This window comes from Sinohyriopsis cumingii, chromosome 8 (genome assembly GCF_028554795.1).
Source record: "Sinohyriopsis cumingii isolate HCF-2022 chromosome 8, ASM2855479v2, whole genome shotgun sequence".
In the NCBI taxonomy this organism is placed as follows: domain Eukaryota; kingdom Metazoa; phylum Mollusca; class Bivalvia; order Unionida; family Unionidae; genus Sinohyriopsis; species Sinohyriopsis cumingii.
In genome coordinates this window covers 67786466-67804640 of record NC_142968.1, presented here as the reverse complement: position 1 = coordinate 67804640, position 18175 = coordinate 67786466, and the positions used below count along the sequence as shown (strand labels likewise).

Sequence of the window (18175 nt, the reverse complement as noted above, 5' to 3'; positions counted from 1 at the left end):
TTACAGCCTTGACTGCAGTATTCAATCCAGGGTCAAGATGGCTGGTGTGGTGGAGAAAATGGGAATAATTATATTATGTCGACCATGGATTTTAAAACGGAAACTAATGTTGTAACATACATACTCACGTATAATGTGCCAGCAGATCTGAATCTGTGTTGTTTTGTTCAACTGATTACTCCTGAAAGCTGCATAGACCCAGATCTGCTGGCACATTTGTGACTGCAGCCCTGGGTTATTTTGGAGTTTGACTTGACTTATAAGGGAATCGTAAGTGTGGTAACACACACATTTTGTTGCAAGCATCTTTTCTACACAGCTAGTCTTTGTTAGTTCTAGTGAGGAAGTCAGGTTGGCTTTCGGTACACAAACAACCAAAATCATTGATATGTCCACCCCAGTTCATGGTAGAGTCATGAACTTTGGAATATTTTTAAAAGTAATTTGCATAGTATGCTGGGAAATGAAACTAGTCTCTAATATTGATTGAACTACAATATGCAAACTTGTTAAAACAGCAAAAAAAAGAATCTGTTTTGCCAGAAGCTTAATTTTTACTGTGGTTACTAGTTATAGTATTGGAAACTTAAAGTATGGCTGTATTCATTTAATGCCATTTTTCAGGTTATGATAGGCTATGCATGGTGGCCAGTATATTGGGTGGATGAAGAAACACCAACCCATTGGAAGATAGTGGTACGCTTTTTCACGTACCTGTATTGGTCAAGCAGAAGCTTGAATTCATGCAGAGACAGGTGAGATGTGTGAGTGACCTTTAAAAGCACATGCCTTAGATCACATGGCCACCCAGGGTCCCTGTATTAAAATGTATATACATTTTATTATTTGTGATTATGACCTATTTGGTTTAAGAATATTATATGATTGCAAAAACACTCCATTCTCATGGCTCCCATGAGCCATGTTATAACAAAGTACAACTATAGATATGATGTAATTACAGCTGATGATGAGAGCATTGTGCAGTCTTCAGATGATGAGAGAAGGGAGGTGGTGAGCCTAGAAACCTGGCTTAACAAACCTGATGTTGTGTACTCTTGCCATTGTAGGGAAGTGGCTGAAAATCGTTACATGTTTCCAAGGTAAGGGCAATACTTATTATCACCAGACAATGGCTGAACAAATGTAGAAAATGTTATGATTGCATGGAATTGAAATTTTTAATGCAATTGCATAAATATAAAATGTCCTTCATATTTTATTCAAAATTTCGGAAAGTAAGATGAATATTTCTTGCTTAGAAAAATTTGAAATCATCACAGTTTACTCTGGCAACAGGTGTTCTAAACCCAGCATACAAAGATACTATTCTTTGGAACCATGCCAAATTAAATGCAGGGAGCACAATTATTGAATTATGAAGCTATATGTGTTTGAAGGTAACAGTTTATACAATTTTGGTACTAGAAATTGATCCTAAATGCTGTGAATACATCAGATTTTGTTTAATATTTTTTATAATGATTTTGAGGGACAAATATTTGGGGTACTTATGGTTATGGATTGGGGAATGTCTTTACAGATGCATAATTTGCTCAATCTGTCTTGATAATTGTGTACCCTTTAAATAACAGAGAAATCACAGTAATTAAATCTTTATTTTAATTTCATGTCCCATTTGGATTTATTTGTATCCCCCCCAAGGGAAGTTGCAGGGTATTTTACCATCATCTCTCTGGATAACTTGTCTGTTAAAGATGACATCTCAGTTCTTAGGAAATTTTAGGTCAGGAACAATTCCCATATGGCTAATGTTTGACCTTCAAGAATTGTTGGAACTATGTACATGTCATTTCATACGTACTCAGTCCTAGCACTGACCTCTTCCTAGCATTGACCTTTTTATGCTGAGTGCCTAGCAAGGCAGCTATTAGTATAATTTTTATATATACTTATATTGCAGTACTAGAGTACAGTTAGAATTATGTACATGTCATTTCATAGTCACTGAACACATCCTGCAGTGCTGGAGTACATTTTTGAGAACTATAAACATGCCATTTCATATGTACTCAACATATACTGCAGTACTGGAGTGCTGTTGGAACTATATGCACTTGACATGTCTTTCAGAAAGTACATTAAATCAACAAAACTTATGTTAATGGCACGTCTTGCTTTTAGCAGCACTTCTGTTTTTATCTTAATTTAGTAAACTGATTAAGCTTATCAATATTGTAAGTAAGTTGCAGGTGATAAATCTTGAACTTATTTATTAATTTGACTATATGGTAGGTAGGAAAAAGGTACAAATTTCTTGAAACCATTTTAGTTGATCCCACACAAAGTAAGCAGCAACATTCTGGTGCTGAAGACTGCAGTGTCAACAGCTTGTTCAAGTTTTGGTTAATGTTTTTCCATTGTTGCTTTGATCATGGACTTGCTAGTTCACCTGTCCTGTTAATCTATCATCTGCCAACAGTTGTTCTTTTTAGCTTTTAAAAACAATGGAACAATTTCAACCAATTGTGGCAGAGTATGTCCTGTTATAAAGACTTTTCAGGTTGGTATAAATGATGACCATTTTCCATCAAATGTAACTAGCATTATCAAACAATAGAAAAACCTTTAAGCAGTTTCTTCGCTGAACAGAATTGAACCAAATTTGATCATCCTGGCATGAAGACCTTTCAGATTTGTACAAAAAAAATATGCCATCAGATATGGCCATCATTACTAAATAAAGAAAACCCTTATTTAAATTACTTTATTTTCTCTCAGAAACTACTAAATAGAATTTACCAAATTTGACAGACAGGATCCTGACTTGAATGCCTGATGGTAGTGAGGTTTTTTTTTTTGGCCGGGGATGTGTGGGTTTACAGCTGATTTCAATCTTCTAACACATGGACACTGTTAATGAAATAAAAACTTTAAATTGGTTCTCATTAACTGTTTTATAGGATTTTACCATAATTGACAAAGCATACTGACACAAAGTCAGTTAAGGTTGATCTACCTTTAGAGATGACCATCATTATGAACAAAATGACTTTCTTGCATTAGGCATGCCTCATCCAATGTGTGTTATCCATCCATTGCCATTTGCTATTCTCAAACTTTTCTCAGGTACCAAATTTGGCAAATAGCATCCTGGAATAAATGCCTTTCGGATTTTGTACAAATTATGCATATCTGCTATTAAATATGGCACATTTTACCAAAAATAAGTAAACCTTTAAACACTAAGTTTTCAAAACCAGCTCAACAGAATGTATCCAAAATTGCAAGATAGCTTCCAGGCAGGATGTTCTTTCAATGTTTTTTACCAATTCAACTGATCTGCCTTCAAATATGGACACCATTACTGAAAACAGAACACAGATGCACAACAATTCATAAACACCTCAGCAGAATTTGACCAGATGGGATAGAGCACATCTTGGCTTTTACATTTTTGTACAAATTGTGCTTATCCTCCTTCAGATATGATAACTATTACTAAAGCCTAAAGCAGAAAAACCATTAGACAACTTTTCAAACACTGATGAAGAAAAGTTAATCAAATTTGACATGTGGCTTAAAAGTGTGTTACATCTATGACAGTGATGCTGACCCACTATCAAATATGGTCACTGTTACTAAAATATTTTTTTTTATAAAAAAGATAATTTAAAAAAAGACTTTTAAGACTTTGATAACAAGTATTAATACATAAATTTCTTTCAGGTTTGCAAAATTGACACTGATCCACTGTTCAGTATGGTCATTGTAAGATAAAATAGAGCAATAATTAATTCTTTGTTTGCCACTGGCAAGTATATCTGCCATATACATGTGTCTTGCCTTTGCAGTGATTGATAAATCCACTATACATCGCTATGTATGTTTATGATGCGGTCAATCTTATTGCTCAATAATGGGAAATAAAACAACATTTTAGCAATCAAATAAATGATTGTTCTTACAAGATATGGCAATTTTCAGGAACATTTTAATCATATTTTAGTTAATATATTCCTAGTTAACAGTGGAAACAATGGGTTTTGCTTACCTCTGTGATTGGGAATCAAATTTTCAGGTTCTTCTGAAGATGAATTTGGCAGCACTGATGCTAGTCACATTGAACTGTCTTTGTCAGAAACTGAGACAGAATCTGATGAAGAAGACAGTAAGAGAGCTACATGTTTACTAAAGTATTGGCATAACTTTTGTTCTAGATGAGTGGAAGAAGAGATAGATTTTGTTTCTTAAAATATTTTCTACTGGCATTGATTGAAGGAGTTGTTGTACAAACTAATGGCTGTGCAGCAACATGTTTGGAAGAGGCCAGTCCCAGTCCTTCTAGGCATGCATTTTATTACATCAGTCCTGATGTTTCTGACCAATACCCTAGCTTAGGCCTTTCCAAAAATACCATGTATTTGAGAAATCAGAGTATATTTTGAAAAGTTGGCTAAGTATTTTCACGTAATAGCTCACACCCACTATCTGTAATAGACTCATCAGCCACAGAAGGCATGTGCTAATCAGCCATCACAGCACTTCTATTGGCTGTTGAAAAGCATGATCAACATAAAAGCGTGAATCATGTGGATCACAAAATGTGAATCACATTTGGACTGGTAATGATGGGATTGCTGAATAAGAGCTTGTCAGATAGGTGTGGGGGTCACCTTGATGGTTTTCACTGTATAACATGTACAGCTTTAGATCTTTATAACTAAAAGATTTTTATTTAATTTTCAGGAAAATTTCATGTTGTTATAAGTGCAAATTCAGGTACTTCAATAAAATTTATGTTTAAAAAGAGAGACTGATTTTCAAGGAATAGATACATGTAGGTAGGGGATTTTCTGTTATTTCAATTGGTCAGTTAGTCCCCTGATGAGATGATGTATTAACACAATAGATCCATTTCCTTTGTTTTCCGTAGAAGTTATGACTTATATGTCTGTATCTTAAAGCTGAATGGCACAAGGTTATTTCAGATGCAGAATTTACAGTTAGCCATTATTATGTTGGTTAGGAAATATTGTGACATTGACACTTTCAGGCTAGGAAATATTGCGACATTGACACTTTCAGGCTCGGAAATATTGCTACATTGACACTTTCAGGCTCGGAAATATTGCTACATTGACACTTTCAGGCTAGGAAATATTGCTATGCTACATTGACATTGTCAGGCAAGGAAATATTGCTACATTGACACTTTCAATCAGGCTATGAACACAAAATATAATTTACAAAGGCCAAGAGCTCACATAACAACTGTTAATAAAGGAAAAAGCATGAATCTTTGTATGAAACCTCTTTACTGCATTTTTTTTTTTTTTTTTTTTTTCTTCTCATATTCATTTATTTTTTGCTACAGCCACATCCTGGTGACCAGTTCCCACATGTATATTTTGAGGGACATACCAAAGAAGAAGGGAATGGTGTTCATACAGTCTCGGAAGTCCCTGGGAAGCATTGTCAAAATAACATCCAAGAAACGTTATCCTGAGTTTATAACATTCAAATATGGTTCCAGTGATGAAGATGGACTCAAAATTACCAGCCAGAGTCGTTGTATCATCACAGAAGCTGGAGAGGCAACTAAGATCATTAAGCAACAGATCATGAAAGTGTTAGAAACTCTTGAGAGTTGATCAGTTGTGTATTGAAGGATTTTTCTTTCTGTTTAATCCAGCAATGTTACGGTCTCTTCTAGTGTAGTAATAGGGCTAGAATTTCTGTCTGACGGTGGATCAAAGTCCTTGACAGCTTGTTATTAAGAGCAAAAGACTTTTTCTACCAAATATTTTGATGACTGGGCTAGTGCAATTTGGGACTGTCATTACATTCTGATCATAAAATAATTAGACATAAAATGTATCTAATGAAAAAGTCAAAAAACCTGCTTGTCACATTAGGTTGCCATTAAAATCATTAGAAAGACAGCAATTTTGTTAATTTTAAGAGACTTTGAAAATTGTTTCAATTTCTGGATTTAAAAAAGAAAATGTATTACTAGACTAGATGGAACTTAAACAAGATTACTTTTGTAACCGAAGCAGTATCTTGACCATAGTTACAAGCATGTTATAGGATTTTATAAGTGATTGTCATTTCTTGCTGGTATGACCACTTTTATGTGGACTCTGTTAGAGATCTCGCCTGGATTTCACGAACAAAAAGTAAAGTCGTGACATGAACATATAATTCATTGATCATCTGACTTAAAGCTAACTGATATGTCACAAGTCCAGACTTCATTTAAGATGTATATTGGTTAGATGAGGGCATGGTATTTGCATGGAAACTCTTGTTTAAATAATTGAAAAATATGGCAACAGTTTATAACTTCTATCAATATCTTTTGTATATTTATAATTTCCTGATTGTAACTTTTGTTTAATTTCAGTGTTTAAGTTATATGATGAGTCCAAGAGTTGTTTTACATACCAAAGACTGGCTTTATGTATTTGGTAATATGAAAATTATCATTCTTGCTTTTCAGTAGCCATAACCTCCTCAGTGGTACAAGCAGAAGCTAGTAATATATCCATTTACATGAGTGTGGCAAAAATAAAATATATCAAACTTTTTTGATTAAATGGCATACATGTTATAAAACATATTATCCCCATGAAACTTACCCTCAAATGCACTTCTCTTTTAGTCATTATTCACACACAAACATTATGCTTAAATTATATAAGTTTTGGAGAATGTGGGGAAAACAAGAAATAAAACACTGAGTTATTGTTGTGTCCATGTTACTGGGAAAACAAGACATAGTAGACATTTTTCTGGCAGCATTGGCAACAGTTAGATATTGATAATGGTTAAAGTGTTACATTGACATAGATTTCCTAAACTTTTTGATGGATTTTGTTCATGCTTTGCATGAATCATTCTGAAGCTAATGATACAATTGGCAGGAATCATAATTTTCTAAGAGAAAATTTGGTTGAATTTTGTTTATTTGTTGAATAAATAATTGTGAAGCTCTGACAATTTATTCTGTGATATGCACACTTCTCCTCTTTTGCACAGGATATATTTATAAAGACAAATACATTAAGGGTTTGATTAAAGTTTTAAATTTGCTAATATTTCCTAAAACCCTTGATGAATTTTCTTCAAATTATTACATAAATCATTATGAATTAAGACAATTTGTTTCATGGGATTGTCATTCACTACTTTGACCTTGGAGTCGAGGTCAGAGTCATGGAAAATTTGCAGTAGGGTTTGGTTCAAGATTTTTATTTGCTTATATTTCCTAATTCCTTTAATAGATTTCTCTTGATGAATCATTATGAGAAAAAGAAGATTCATTCCATGACATGATCGCTCAATCTTTAGACCTTTGGTTCAGAGTCACATGTTTTACAGCAATGCTGGATATTTGGACTTGTGATGCAGGCCATGGTCTACTTGCTATTATTTGTATATAATTTACCAAAATAAAATAAAATAAGAGAGGAAAAAAGTAAAGAAAGTGAATCTTTGGATGATGTGATCAAAGCTACAGATTTTACAAAAATTCTTTACTAGTTGGCTTGACATGCAGTGACGGGCTTTATTATAATTATAATATTTTGTAACTGCTCCGGTGGCCTAGTGGTTAGAGTGTCTGCCTCGGATGCGGGAGGTCGTGGGTTCGATCCCCAGCCGAGTCATGCCAAAGACTTAAAAAAATGTTACTAACCACTACCTCGTAAAATTGCAATAGGTCAGAGTTCACCTCGGAAAAATAATCTACATTTAGAAGTGATTTTGGTGAATACTTGCTAAAATTAGGAGAACTTCAAACAGGTTTTGTGCAAGTTTCTGATTAATGTAAAATGTGATATTGGTCAGTACCCAATATTTATTTTTCACAGCTGAAGAAAACATAGCATTGAGGAAAACAAAAGACCATAATTGTTTTTTACTTTCATGCCACGATCAAAAAATATCCCAACCAATATAATATAAATATGTTGTGCTAAGCAAGTGAGCATTTGTGACAATAATATAGCCCATAAGGGAGAAAAACTCACATTTGTTACAATAATATAGCCCATAAGGGAGAAAAACTTGCATTTGTGACAATAATATAGCCCTTAAGGGAAAAAAAAACTCACATTTGTGACAATAATATAGCCCATAAGGGAGAAAAACTCACATTTGTGACAATGATATAATCCTTTAGGGAAAAAAAAGGTAACATCTGGTTGCTTTCTGTAGTGTAAATATTTTAATTTTGAAGGCATTACAACACACAGTATAGTAAGAATGTATGTATGTATGTACATTTGTAACAGGTTTGAATTTGGCTTTAGTACTTGTTTACAGTGCAACTCTACCTGGCCATTATAGCTTGGGAGTAGACATTCAGTTTCCTGGGTATTGAACATTAATAGGTTACGTGCAACCATACATTTAAATCAGGCTCAGCATCACTCCCTACTGTTGAAGAAACTGCTAGATTTACAATATGAATTGCCTCCTAAGATTACCTTTAGATAAATGTGTATTCAGTTAATTGTTATTAAGTGTATTTACTTTGTTGTGGAAAGAAAATAATGGGATCTTCGTACAATAGATCGTGAGTTAGTTTCATTAATATAGTAGAAATGTGTGGTGCATGATGGCTTACCAAAATTCATGAAGTGGACATAAACTATTTACCATCTCTGATATAGAGGGATCCACAGCATCAATTTCAAAAGGCAGTTGTAAAGTAAAGAAAAAAAGTAATGTATTCCCTATTCCAGCTCTATTCATTAGAGCAAGCCTCTCTCCCTACAACATTAATGGTGCTGTTCCAAAGTCATCGCCCTGCTACACTACGTGTAGACTTTCATAGCAGTTGTGACATTTGCATTTCTTGCCATATTTTAAGAAGAAAAAGGATTGGGTCATTATTTTCTGCAAGTGGTATATAATGATCTTAGAAACTGAGTAAAGATAATGTGGATCGATATATTTGAGCTGACTTTCCTAAGTAAAATTATAATGTACTTTTGTGTGAGAGTTTGTGGCATGAACTATAATGACATCTGACATAATAGATGTCCATCAACAGTCCCCATATTTTCAGAAGCTCTTATAAGTATCTATCAGTGATCTTAAATGGTTGCATTTGTTGGACCTGGCCAGCAAGTGAGATCAAATAACCATTTGCTAGATATGATATACTTATCAGTCCCTTAGACCATGTGCTTTTAACAATACATATTTAAATTATTTAGAACAAAACAAAAGGAACAAACATAACAACAACTAGATTTTTTTTATTATCATGCAATACTTGTTTGAGGATCTGTTCAAATGATATTGTACCATTGGACTTGACGGTTATGTATTTTTGAGGTAGTATGAAGGTAGTATGACATATTGTTGTCAGTTAATAATGTTTTTTTAAAAAGTGGAGTGCCATAAACTAATATTGTTCAAATTTTACACTATGGTTTTCTGAAAGAAAAATCATTTTTATATATAAAGGGTTTAAAAGAAGACTGGTTATGCACAACAGAACACTCAAACTAAAACTGTGAAATCTGGAATTGTAAATTACATTATCTTGCTTATTCATTTAACAATTAATTACATAACTCTTTTCTTTATATTGTGACAACTTTTTCATACAACCTTTGGGGCCACGAGTGGCCGAGTGGTCTAAAGCACTCACTGTTTCGGATCACTGCCATTTCACCTTTGTCTGCATGGATTCAAGTCTTGGGCACGGTTAATGTGAGTACATGAGAAAGCTTGCCAGTAGCTTCTCATGGGGTGGTGGTTCTTTCAGGGGATTTTCCAGGTTTTACCTCCACTATTTATAATGGCTGCCATGTATAGCCTATCTTGTGCTGAAAAATGGCGTTAAACCCCATAACAACAACAACATACAAGCTTTGTTTCTCTATCAAATTTCACAAATCTGACAGCCACATGAGTTTTCAGGAAAAATTGCCTGACAAGTTATTAGAATTTTAGGATTCTAGGTATTTTTGTATGCATGTACACAAGGCAATGCTATCATTGAACAATGACAGTTGCTGAAAAATCTGTGTGCATAATAATACTCTTAGAATTGTATATAGTTTGGTGTATAGTTACTAAGTAATGTAGAAATATCTTTTACCTAATTTTTTTATGTTCTGTGTTAAAGTCATTAATATTGTGTGGTATTAAGTAATGCTATAATACAAATATGTCATATGTGCCAGATTATACATTTTTTTTATTTATATCTCAAAGAAAGTTATTTAAGACTATTACTTTAAAAAATCATGAATAAAGCTTGGTAGAATTTTGAAGAAAATGAACTAATGAGACAATTATGCATGTCATGTATAAAAACAATTGGTGTTGTTATCCTTTCAAGATGTGCAGTTTTGTTTATAAAAAAATAGACTTTATGTGCATTGTTGTTCATGTTTCTCATTAATTAATTTATTCAATTATTGATTCATTCTTTATATTTATATAAAATGAACCGTGTCTTGTAAAATGTGTCCTTAATACCATAATATCCACTAACAAAATTAAAGAAAGTGATCTTCTGTAAAGGTACCCTACAGTAGTACATATGTAAAAGTACCTTAGGGTTTCATTCTAGTTATGTATTTAGCAAATAAATTGTTACTCTGCGTTAATGATAGATTCATGTGGCGGGGTGTGTGTGTAAATGAATATTTTTGTTTTGCCGCAGTTTTATTTAGGCATCCTAATAGTACAAAATTTGCAAATATTTCCTGAAGTCTGCACCCAGAATCATATTCATAGGTTGGGTACATCTGTAAACAACATAGACCTTGATCTGCTTCTGCATTATACGATGGCAGATCTAGGTCCTTGCAGTATGCAGCTAGACTCTACTTACAAGCATGTACATACAGTGCATATGTCCTACATTCATTTGTAACAAGTTGTCAAAATATTGCTGTTCAGTATTATCAGATGGATTTTTAAAAGAAAAAAAGCAATATAAAAAATGTGTTTGGAGAGTTTAGTGTTCTCTTGAGGTGAACATTATGGGGTTGTTATATTAGGTTGTCAATAAGATTTTGAGGAGACTTAAGGATGCCAGTAAACTGGATGATATCAATACTTGAGGATGCCAAAAATACTAGTGAGGCTTTTTGCAAGAGTAACGTATGAAGAGACTGGTAGATGTAAGGTCAAGGGACAGTTCTGTACAATGGTGATTGATTAACAGGTGCAGTTGTATATAAAGTTTATTTCATATCGCTTTTCAGTAGATTTGTAATGTCTCTGCATTATACAAAAACTTTGTATAATTATTGAATTTTAAGTTAAAATACTAGATAAATATATACTCAATATTTATTTCATTATTTTATGAAAGTTAATTTATTTATAAAATGTATCATTCAGGCTGATGAAATAAACATAAAAATAGAATGTAGTAACTTGTGTTGAATTAGTATCATTTTCCCTTGTTAGCTGCCTCCTATGTTCCACATACATGGGTTAAATTTTGTATTTCATGTTCATTTCTGAGGCACTGTTAGTGCTAGAATCATCACATAGATGATGGTATGCATCACTCTTAAAATCACACCTTTGCAACAAAAATATCCTCATGAACCATATTTCAAAAATAATCATTTTATCCAATATTTCATGAAACAGACATATGAATAGAGGCCTTCTGGGATGGAAAATGTTAGAGATTTTCAACTAACGTATTTTAGAGGTTACCATTTTCTTTTCTGCAACTACCATAGTAAAGTAATACAAGACAATTTATACTATTTTTTTTAAAATAAACACTTTTAGCATTTCTTATGCATTTTAGTCGTCTGACATGAAAACGTGAAAACAATAGTTTCAATAGACTAATTGGAACTTTATACACTTGCTTCTTCTATTTTTACTAATTCTTCACTATTCTGGCAAGAGAGAGGCAATTTTGCCTCAGTCATATAATCCAGCTTGGACCCTGGCTTATTTTGATCCAATGATGAATGCAATGCCAAGCTGACTGTAATGAAGTAAAAGTTTTGGCAAGCAATCAACAAGATATACAAACATTTGACTGAATTATTTGAAAGTAAAATTCTGTGGCTGCCAGTTGCCCCAGTTGATACAGCAAAATCATCTCTGTATCACAGGAGATTGATGTTTTAAGAAGTATAACAAATTACTGTTTTCCCTTCCTCCTTCCATCATTCTCTCTCTCTCTCTCTCTCTCTCTCTCTATATATATATATATATAATGGCAAAAAGTTCACAGATGTAGAGTATAAGAGTATTTTGAAAGAATAGATGAGACATGATTATAACATTATTCTGCTTAAATGCATTGTACAGATTTGTCAAAGAGGCTCAAAAGATGTATGATTTTCAAATATGTATTCAGAACTTCGTGGTAAATTAACTGATTTAGGGATTCTTTTTGAAGAACAATTACGTACACTTGGTCAAGCTTATAACAAAGAAAAAAAGAAACCAAAACAATGGCACATACACTAACTAACCAGTGGGAGAGATTTCTATGTCCAGAGAAACAAGAACCATATCTGAGATATACAAATAATCAAAAAACGTTTATAATTGTTGGATTTGGCACTGCAAATGGAAGTATGAAGGTTTGTGCAGTACTCTGTGACGGATGATTTTTGCTCATTTGGGCTGACATTGACTTAAGACATTTTACATCTGTTTGCAGTTTATTTGATACTGATTATTCAGATTGTACAGCTGTTTATATAAAAGAGTAGTAGACTATAATGGGGTTTCTATGCCAAAACCCTATTTTGTATTAGGACGAAAGCATTATTACCTCCTCCCAGGCCCCCATGTTAGTATAAACAAAATATGAAAACAACATGTTGAGGCAACAGCATCGATTTCATTATTACCTGTCAATGACCTACCACTGAATCATCGTCATACAAAATAGGGTTGGCTTAGAAACACTCATTATAGTCTACTTCTGTGGATTTTACTTGAAATTGATTGCGATTTATATTTTACACAAAATTACTATAACTTTCACACAAAATTGCAAAATAATCAATTTCCCTTTGAGTATTCTCTTTCCTTTGGCAGCCTTATTAAGTTTACCTTTGTTGTCTCAGGCAGCCCAAAATCTAGGCCAATTGATACACATGCAGCCACTTGCTGCTGCCATGTTGGTTGACAGTGATTTGTAAGCAAATGTAACACAAACGTAAGTTGTCAATATACAAGTGTTTTCCAAACTTTTTCACTTTTGCCTTAATTTAATTAAATTTTAAATTGTTCATTTTCACAAATTGTAAATCTTTTGCACTGATGAAAAGTTACCCCATACCGACGACTTTCATGTGTCTATATGCTAAATTTATATTTTTTCATCCCCCTGCCTCTATAACACTTATCTTGACAGCCGTTTATGTCGACATTATTACCCCAGACCTAAGGATGTCGATATAAGCAGGTAGTACTGTATTGGTGTATTAGCTGTTGAATGCAATGAACATACAAGATATAATGCAACATATCATTACGCTTCATATCTCTGCAGTTCTGCTGCCATTGTACTTGTAGCAGACTTGTTTTGTTTACTATCTGAAGTAGTTTTCTTAATTTTTGAAAACATTTATGCTCCATTTAAGTGAGTTTCTTATGTTTTTCTTTACAGGAAATGAGATCTCCACGATTTCCAAAAAATAATGAAAGCAATCGGTGATAAAAAATGTTTTGACGGATTGCTTGATAATGACAATTCTTTCATTTTAGAAATAAAAAATGTGTTTCATGCTTAATTTGAAAGACAAATCAAGTCCTTTTCTTCAGTTCAATTTTTTCAGAACAAGGGAGATAATGTTCTTTTCAGATTTTGACTTTTCATTGATGTTTACAGATATCAGATCTCTATTATTTTAAGGAAACAGTTATTAACCATTAAAGTGGGCAAATTTTTAAGCAACACTTCGTTGTTTTGTTAATAGTAATATTATTTTTATATTCTTTTTAAATATCACAGCTTGTTAGATTTTTTGTACTGACCATTTCTCTATTTACATGAAATCGAATGAAATTGACTAATAATCTTATAACCCTGCATACAAATTGCTGAAACTGTTTGAATTGCAATGCATTGTTGTTGTCAAAATTAGTTGTAAATCTGGACTGATTGTTTATAATAAGGAAAGCACACTGATTAATTCTGTTTAACCATTATTCATTAAAGGCAGACATTTTTAATCCTTGTGTAATTTTGGTACTTTGGTTTCATTATGCAAAACATGTTTGCCTCTGCATTGTTTTTTTCTAAATACAGTAAGAATGAAAATGTTTTCTTTCCATCTGTTTTCTTTTCTCATTTACTTCCCCTTCCACCAATTGTAATCATATCTTTATACTAAATGTTTAGTGTATGATTTTAGTTTACAATAGTGTTGAGATTCACTTTTGACCTACTTTTGTTTTTTGATCTTATGTTTTACTGATTTTTGTCAAAAAAATGTTCATTATAATTTTTGGATGTAAAATTATTATAACCTGATTTGGTCAGGTACATAAATTCTAAATCATACAAATGGATTTACCTACGTCAGTTAACTCTTATCCTATGAAGAGTTATTTCAGGTGTTATGTGTGAATATTTTGTTTGATTGATTACAAAAGAAGGAAGAAACTCATTTTAACTGCAAGTATTCCAGTTATATACTTACTGTCAAACAGTTTCGTAAAAGTTTCGATGTTATTATTTTAGTATTGTATCCAGAATTGTCTAAAATTTATTATTACATTTACTATGTAATTTACCAAAATGTCAGACATTTGATCAAAAAATTGTATTGTCAAGAAATGGTTTCTAAAATCCGTCAAGAAATGGTTTCTAAAATCCAAAGGAATAGGTTTCCTTAAGCATTCCTCATCAATTTCTACATTGGTCTTTCATTATAAATTTGAGAATACAATAAATCAAAATGAATTGTTGGCCAATACATTTGGTTACATTTTTGTGACTTGCGATATAGATTAAATTTTCTGCACATAAATATTTTACTTTGTGCAAAAAAGTAAAAAAAAAGACAAAGCAATCTGAAAGACCGAAACATCAATAATTTTTTTTTAATTCAGGTTTTTCAATACGGTAATAAAAATTTGACTTTACTTTAAATTTTACATCTTAAGTAGGAAACAAATAAGGGATGGCAGATGTATTGCATTAATGAGTTTATTCATTTTGGGAATACTTTTTTATGATTTCTACTTGGCTGTTAAGTGCTTTTGTAAGTTTTTAGGCAAACTTTTTGTAATCTGATTTCAAGTTTAAATTTTGTCACACTATAAATGACCTTTTTTTCCACTGATGAAAAATTAAATCCCTTTCACTTACCCTTTTGAATTGGAAATGTTTTAATTTTTGGGGGAAATGTTAGCTTGTTGTAGTAAAATATTTTATTTTGTGTTGGAATTTAATCATAGTGGAAGCCAGCTGTTCATTAGGGAAGTTGTTGGTTTTTCAAGTAAATAGTTTGATTTGATGGAACAAAGTTTCATTTGAAATTTGTAAAATGTGAAGGGTATGAATGTTCAAATGGATTGTAATTTTGCCAGGTAAAAACTTTCAAAATGCAGGAGTTCCAGCATGATTCATAACGGACTGGATGCAGACTGTAGCAGCTATGAAAGCTAGAAGAGAAAATTTAACAGTAAAACTAATTCAGAGTGAAAATGATCACCAATCTTTCACTATATATGATTTTCAGTCCATAACCTCTATTGATGTCATCTATAGTAATGTTTGAAGCAATGTTGCAAGTCTCAAGATATTTATAATAATCACTGGATTAAAGGTGCATTCTGACCTCAACTACCTTGAATTAAAAACTCATTATTAGAAAGGACACTTGACTAAACCATTATGCATAGTCATCATATCTAAAAACACTATACAGCTGGTGTAACAGAGTAAACTCTTGAAATTTAGATTTTTGGTATATTAAAAAGTGGCGACAGTGGACCTCTCATTCTTGAAAATACATACTCGTCTTAAACTTTTCCTGACAGTGTTGATGAAACTCAGATATTTTGGGGTAGAAAAAGGCAAATTCAGGATGTGTTACGGTGACTTCCCAGTCTTTATGAATTCTTTTAGCTGAATTTTCCCTTATACCAACCCTTACAATTCAGCACTCGAAATATTACTGAATTTAAGACCAATTCAGAACTGTCATTCTCTGGTGCTTATTCAGACCAAATGCATACATTTTAAGACTAAAGTCAAAACATTTTGAGACAAGATTAAAACAAACAAAAAATGGGTATTTTACGATAACAATCAGAGCCTTTAAGATATGACTTAGAAATTTTAAGATATTCAGAGAAAAGTCATATATTTTTAGATAAGCCCATGCCCAAGTCAGACTCTTGAGCTGGAACATTGTGTTATACCTCATAACAACAACTCACCTCGATATTTCTCGACCACATTGCTAGTTTCAAAAGTATGTTGAAGATAAGGTTGAAGATATTGAGGACTTGAGGAGAAGATCACGAGAAATGAAACACAGGTCATTTAAAAATGTATATGTCATCAGATTGACTTAATTTTGATATGGTCAAGTTAATTTTGTCCATGTATATCAACATCTCATTCATCAATAATATAGGTGTGCGGGTGTGTGATTTGGATTTTTAACATAGCTTTAACAATTTTTCAGTCACATCGCTATGATGTCTGCAGTGTGGCAGTTTATAGTGATATAGCTTGATGTCCCATCCAATCACATTATCTTGACACCAGGTCAACCAGTCCTAACACTAACCTCTTAATGTTGAGCATCTAGCGAGGCATCTATTAGTACCATTTTTGTAAGTCTCTGTTATGACTTGGCTGGGTTCTGAACTCGCAACCTCCCATATACAAGGCAGATGCTCTAACCACAAGGCCACTAGAGCGGTCAAAAGTATAGATAAAATAGTTACTGATGATATCACACACTGAACAGCTCAAGTCAGTCGTATGTAAATCATGCCAGTTATCTACTTTCATTATGATGGAGTTGCTATTATCCAGCTACATGTAGATACTTAGTATATTTGATAAAAAGTCAAGATGATTCAGGGTGTAACATATGAAAAGTTAAAAATGATGAACATGTAAATTAGGTTACAGCAACCTGTATTTTGTATGATTAAATTATTTTGAGATGCATTGTTTTACTGTTACATTTTGCTCAGAAGAAAAATTCATGGAGACCGATACGTGGAGAATTTCTTGAAGACGTTCAGCGATCGTGTGTCGAATATGGACACGTAGGGTTGTGGAATACCAAATATGATTTCAACGAAGTTATCTCAGTTGACATGGTTGCATGTTATCATGGAAGTTTTTTTGGTATAGGAGAATGCATAGAATATTTTAAACAATTTGGGCATCCTACACATGAGATGACTAGGTTATTGATAAATGGCCCCCCATCCTTTGGGATAGGACAAGATTTCGATTTAACTGGATTTGCCGAGATTGAATCATTTGAGTTTGCAGCGCATGTTCATCTGGTTGTTATTATTTGGTTTGGGTGGCATTTCAATAAACCTAATCCAGAGATATATCCGATGGATTTTTGTGCAAAAAGGTAAAGGTGGTTGGGATCTAATCGTGCTCCTGCGATGTATGGTTGATGCGAAGATATTGATATCGCAAACCGTGAGTGAGGCTATATTCTCATATCACCCACAAAAACAGGTTTGGATGCCAGGACCTGAAAGTAGCAAGAGCAAGGATATGTCAGTCGCAAAAGATCATGGGCAGAAAAATCATTGGTAAATATACACAAAAGGGCCTCATCTAATCATCAACGACAGTGCACACGATTAATTATCAACGATGCTGAACTTGATTTTATAATCTCTGATATGACGAGTAAAGATACATTTGCGTGGAGGAAAAATGCATATCTAAACGATGGAACTAAATTAGGAACTATAGTGTGTTATTATGACGGCGAATCAATGCAACGTATTCATTTGAGATCTTCAATGCTTGCGTATGTTTCCATAAACCTACTGTCGGTGATAAACAGATTTCCTGATAATGCGGTTAGAGTCGCCACAGATTCATTTTATATCAGTAAAGAAAATATAGGATTGCTAGATGAATGTGATATAGGAATTGGTGATGTTCCATGTTGGCAATGGCAAGTCAAGAATGAGATGATACTTGATTATTCTGAATCAGCTGATTATAAACTTGTTGAGATATATT

The 18175-nt window shown here is 33.0% G+C and overlaps 1 protein-coding gene across 2 annotated transcripts in view; it reads left to right on the top strand.

Annotated features, from left to right (window-relative positions):
* Positions 1-14259, top strand: part of LOC149793752 (TBC1 domain family member 23-like) — an 81651-nt gene extending 67392 nt beyond the window's left edge. For both annotated transcript variants that reach the window (XM_089967729.1, XM_089967728.1), the window contains exons 15-16: positions 965-1103; positions 5339-14259. In XM_089967729.1, coding sequence (XP_089823855.1) covers positions 965-1103; positions 5339-5615 — 416 coding nt within the window. In that variant the 3' untranslated portion in view covers positions 5616-14259. The remainder of the gene's footprint in view (positions 1-964; positions 1104-5338) is intronic.
* The last annotated feature ends 3916 nt before the right edge of the window (positions 14260-18175 follow it).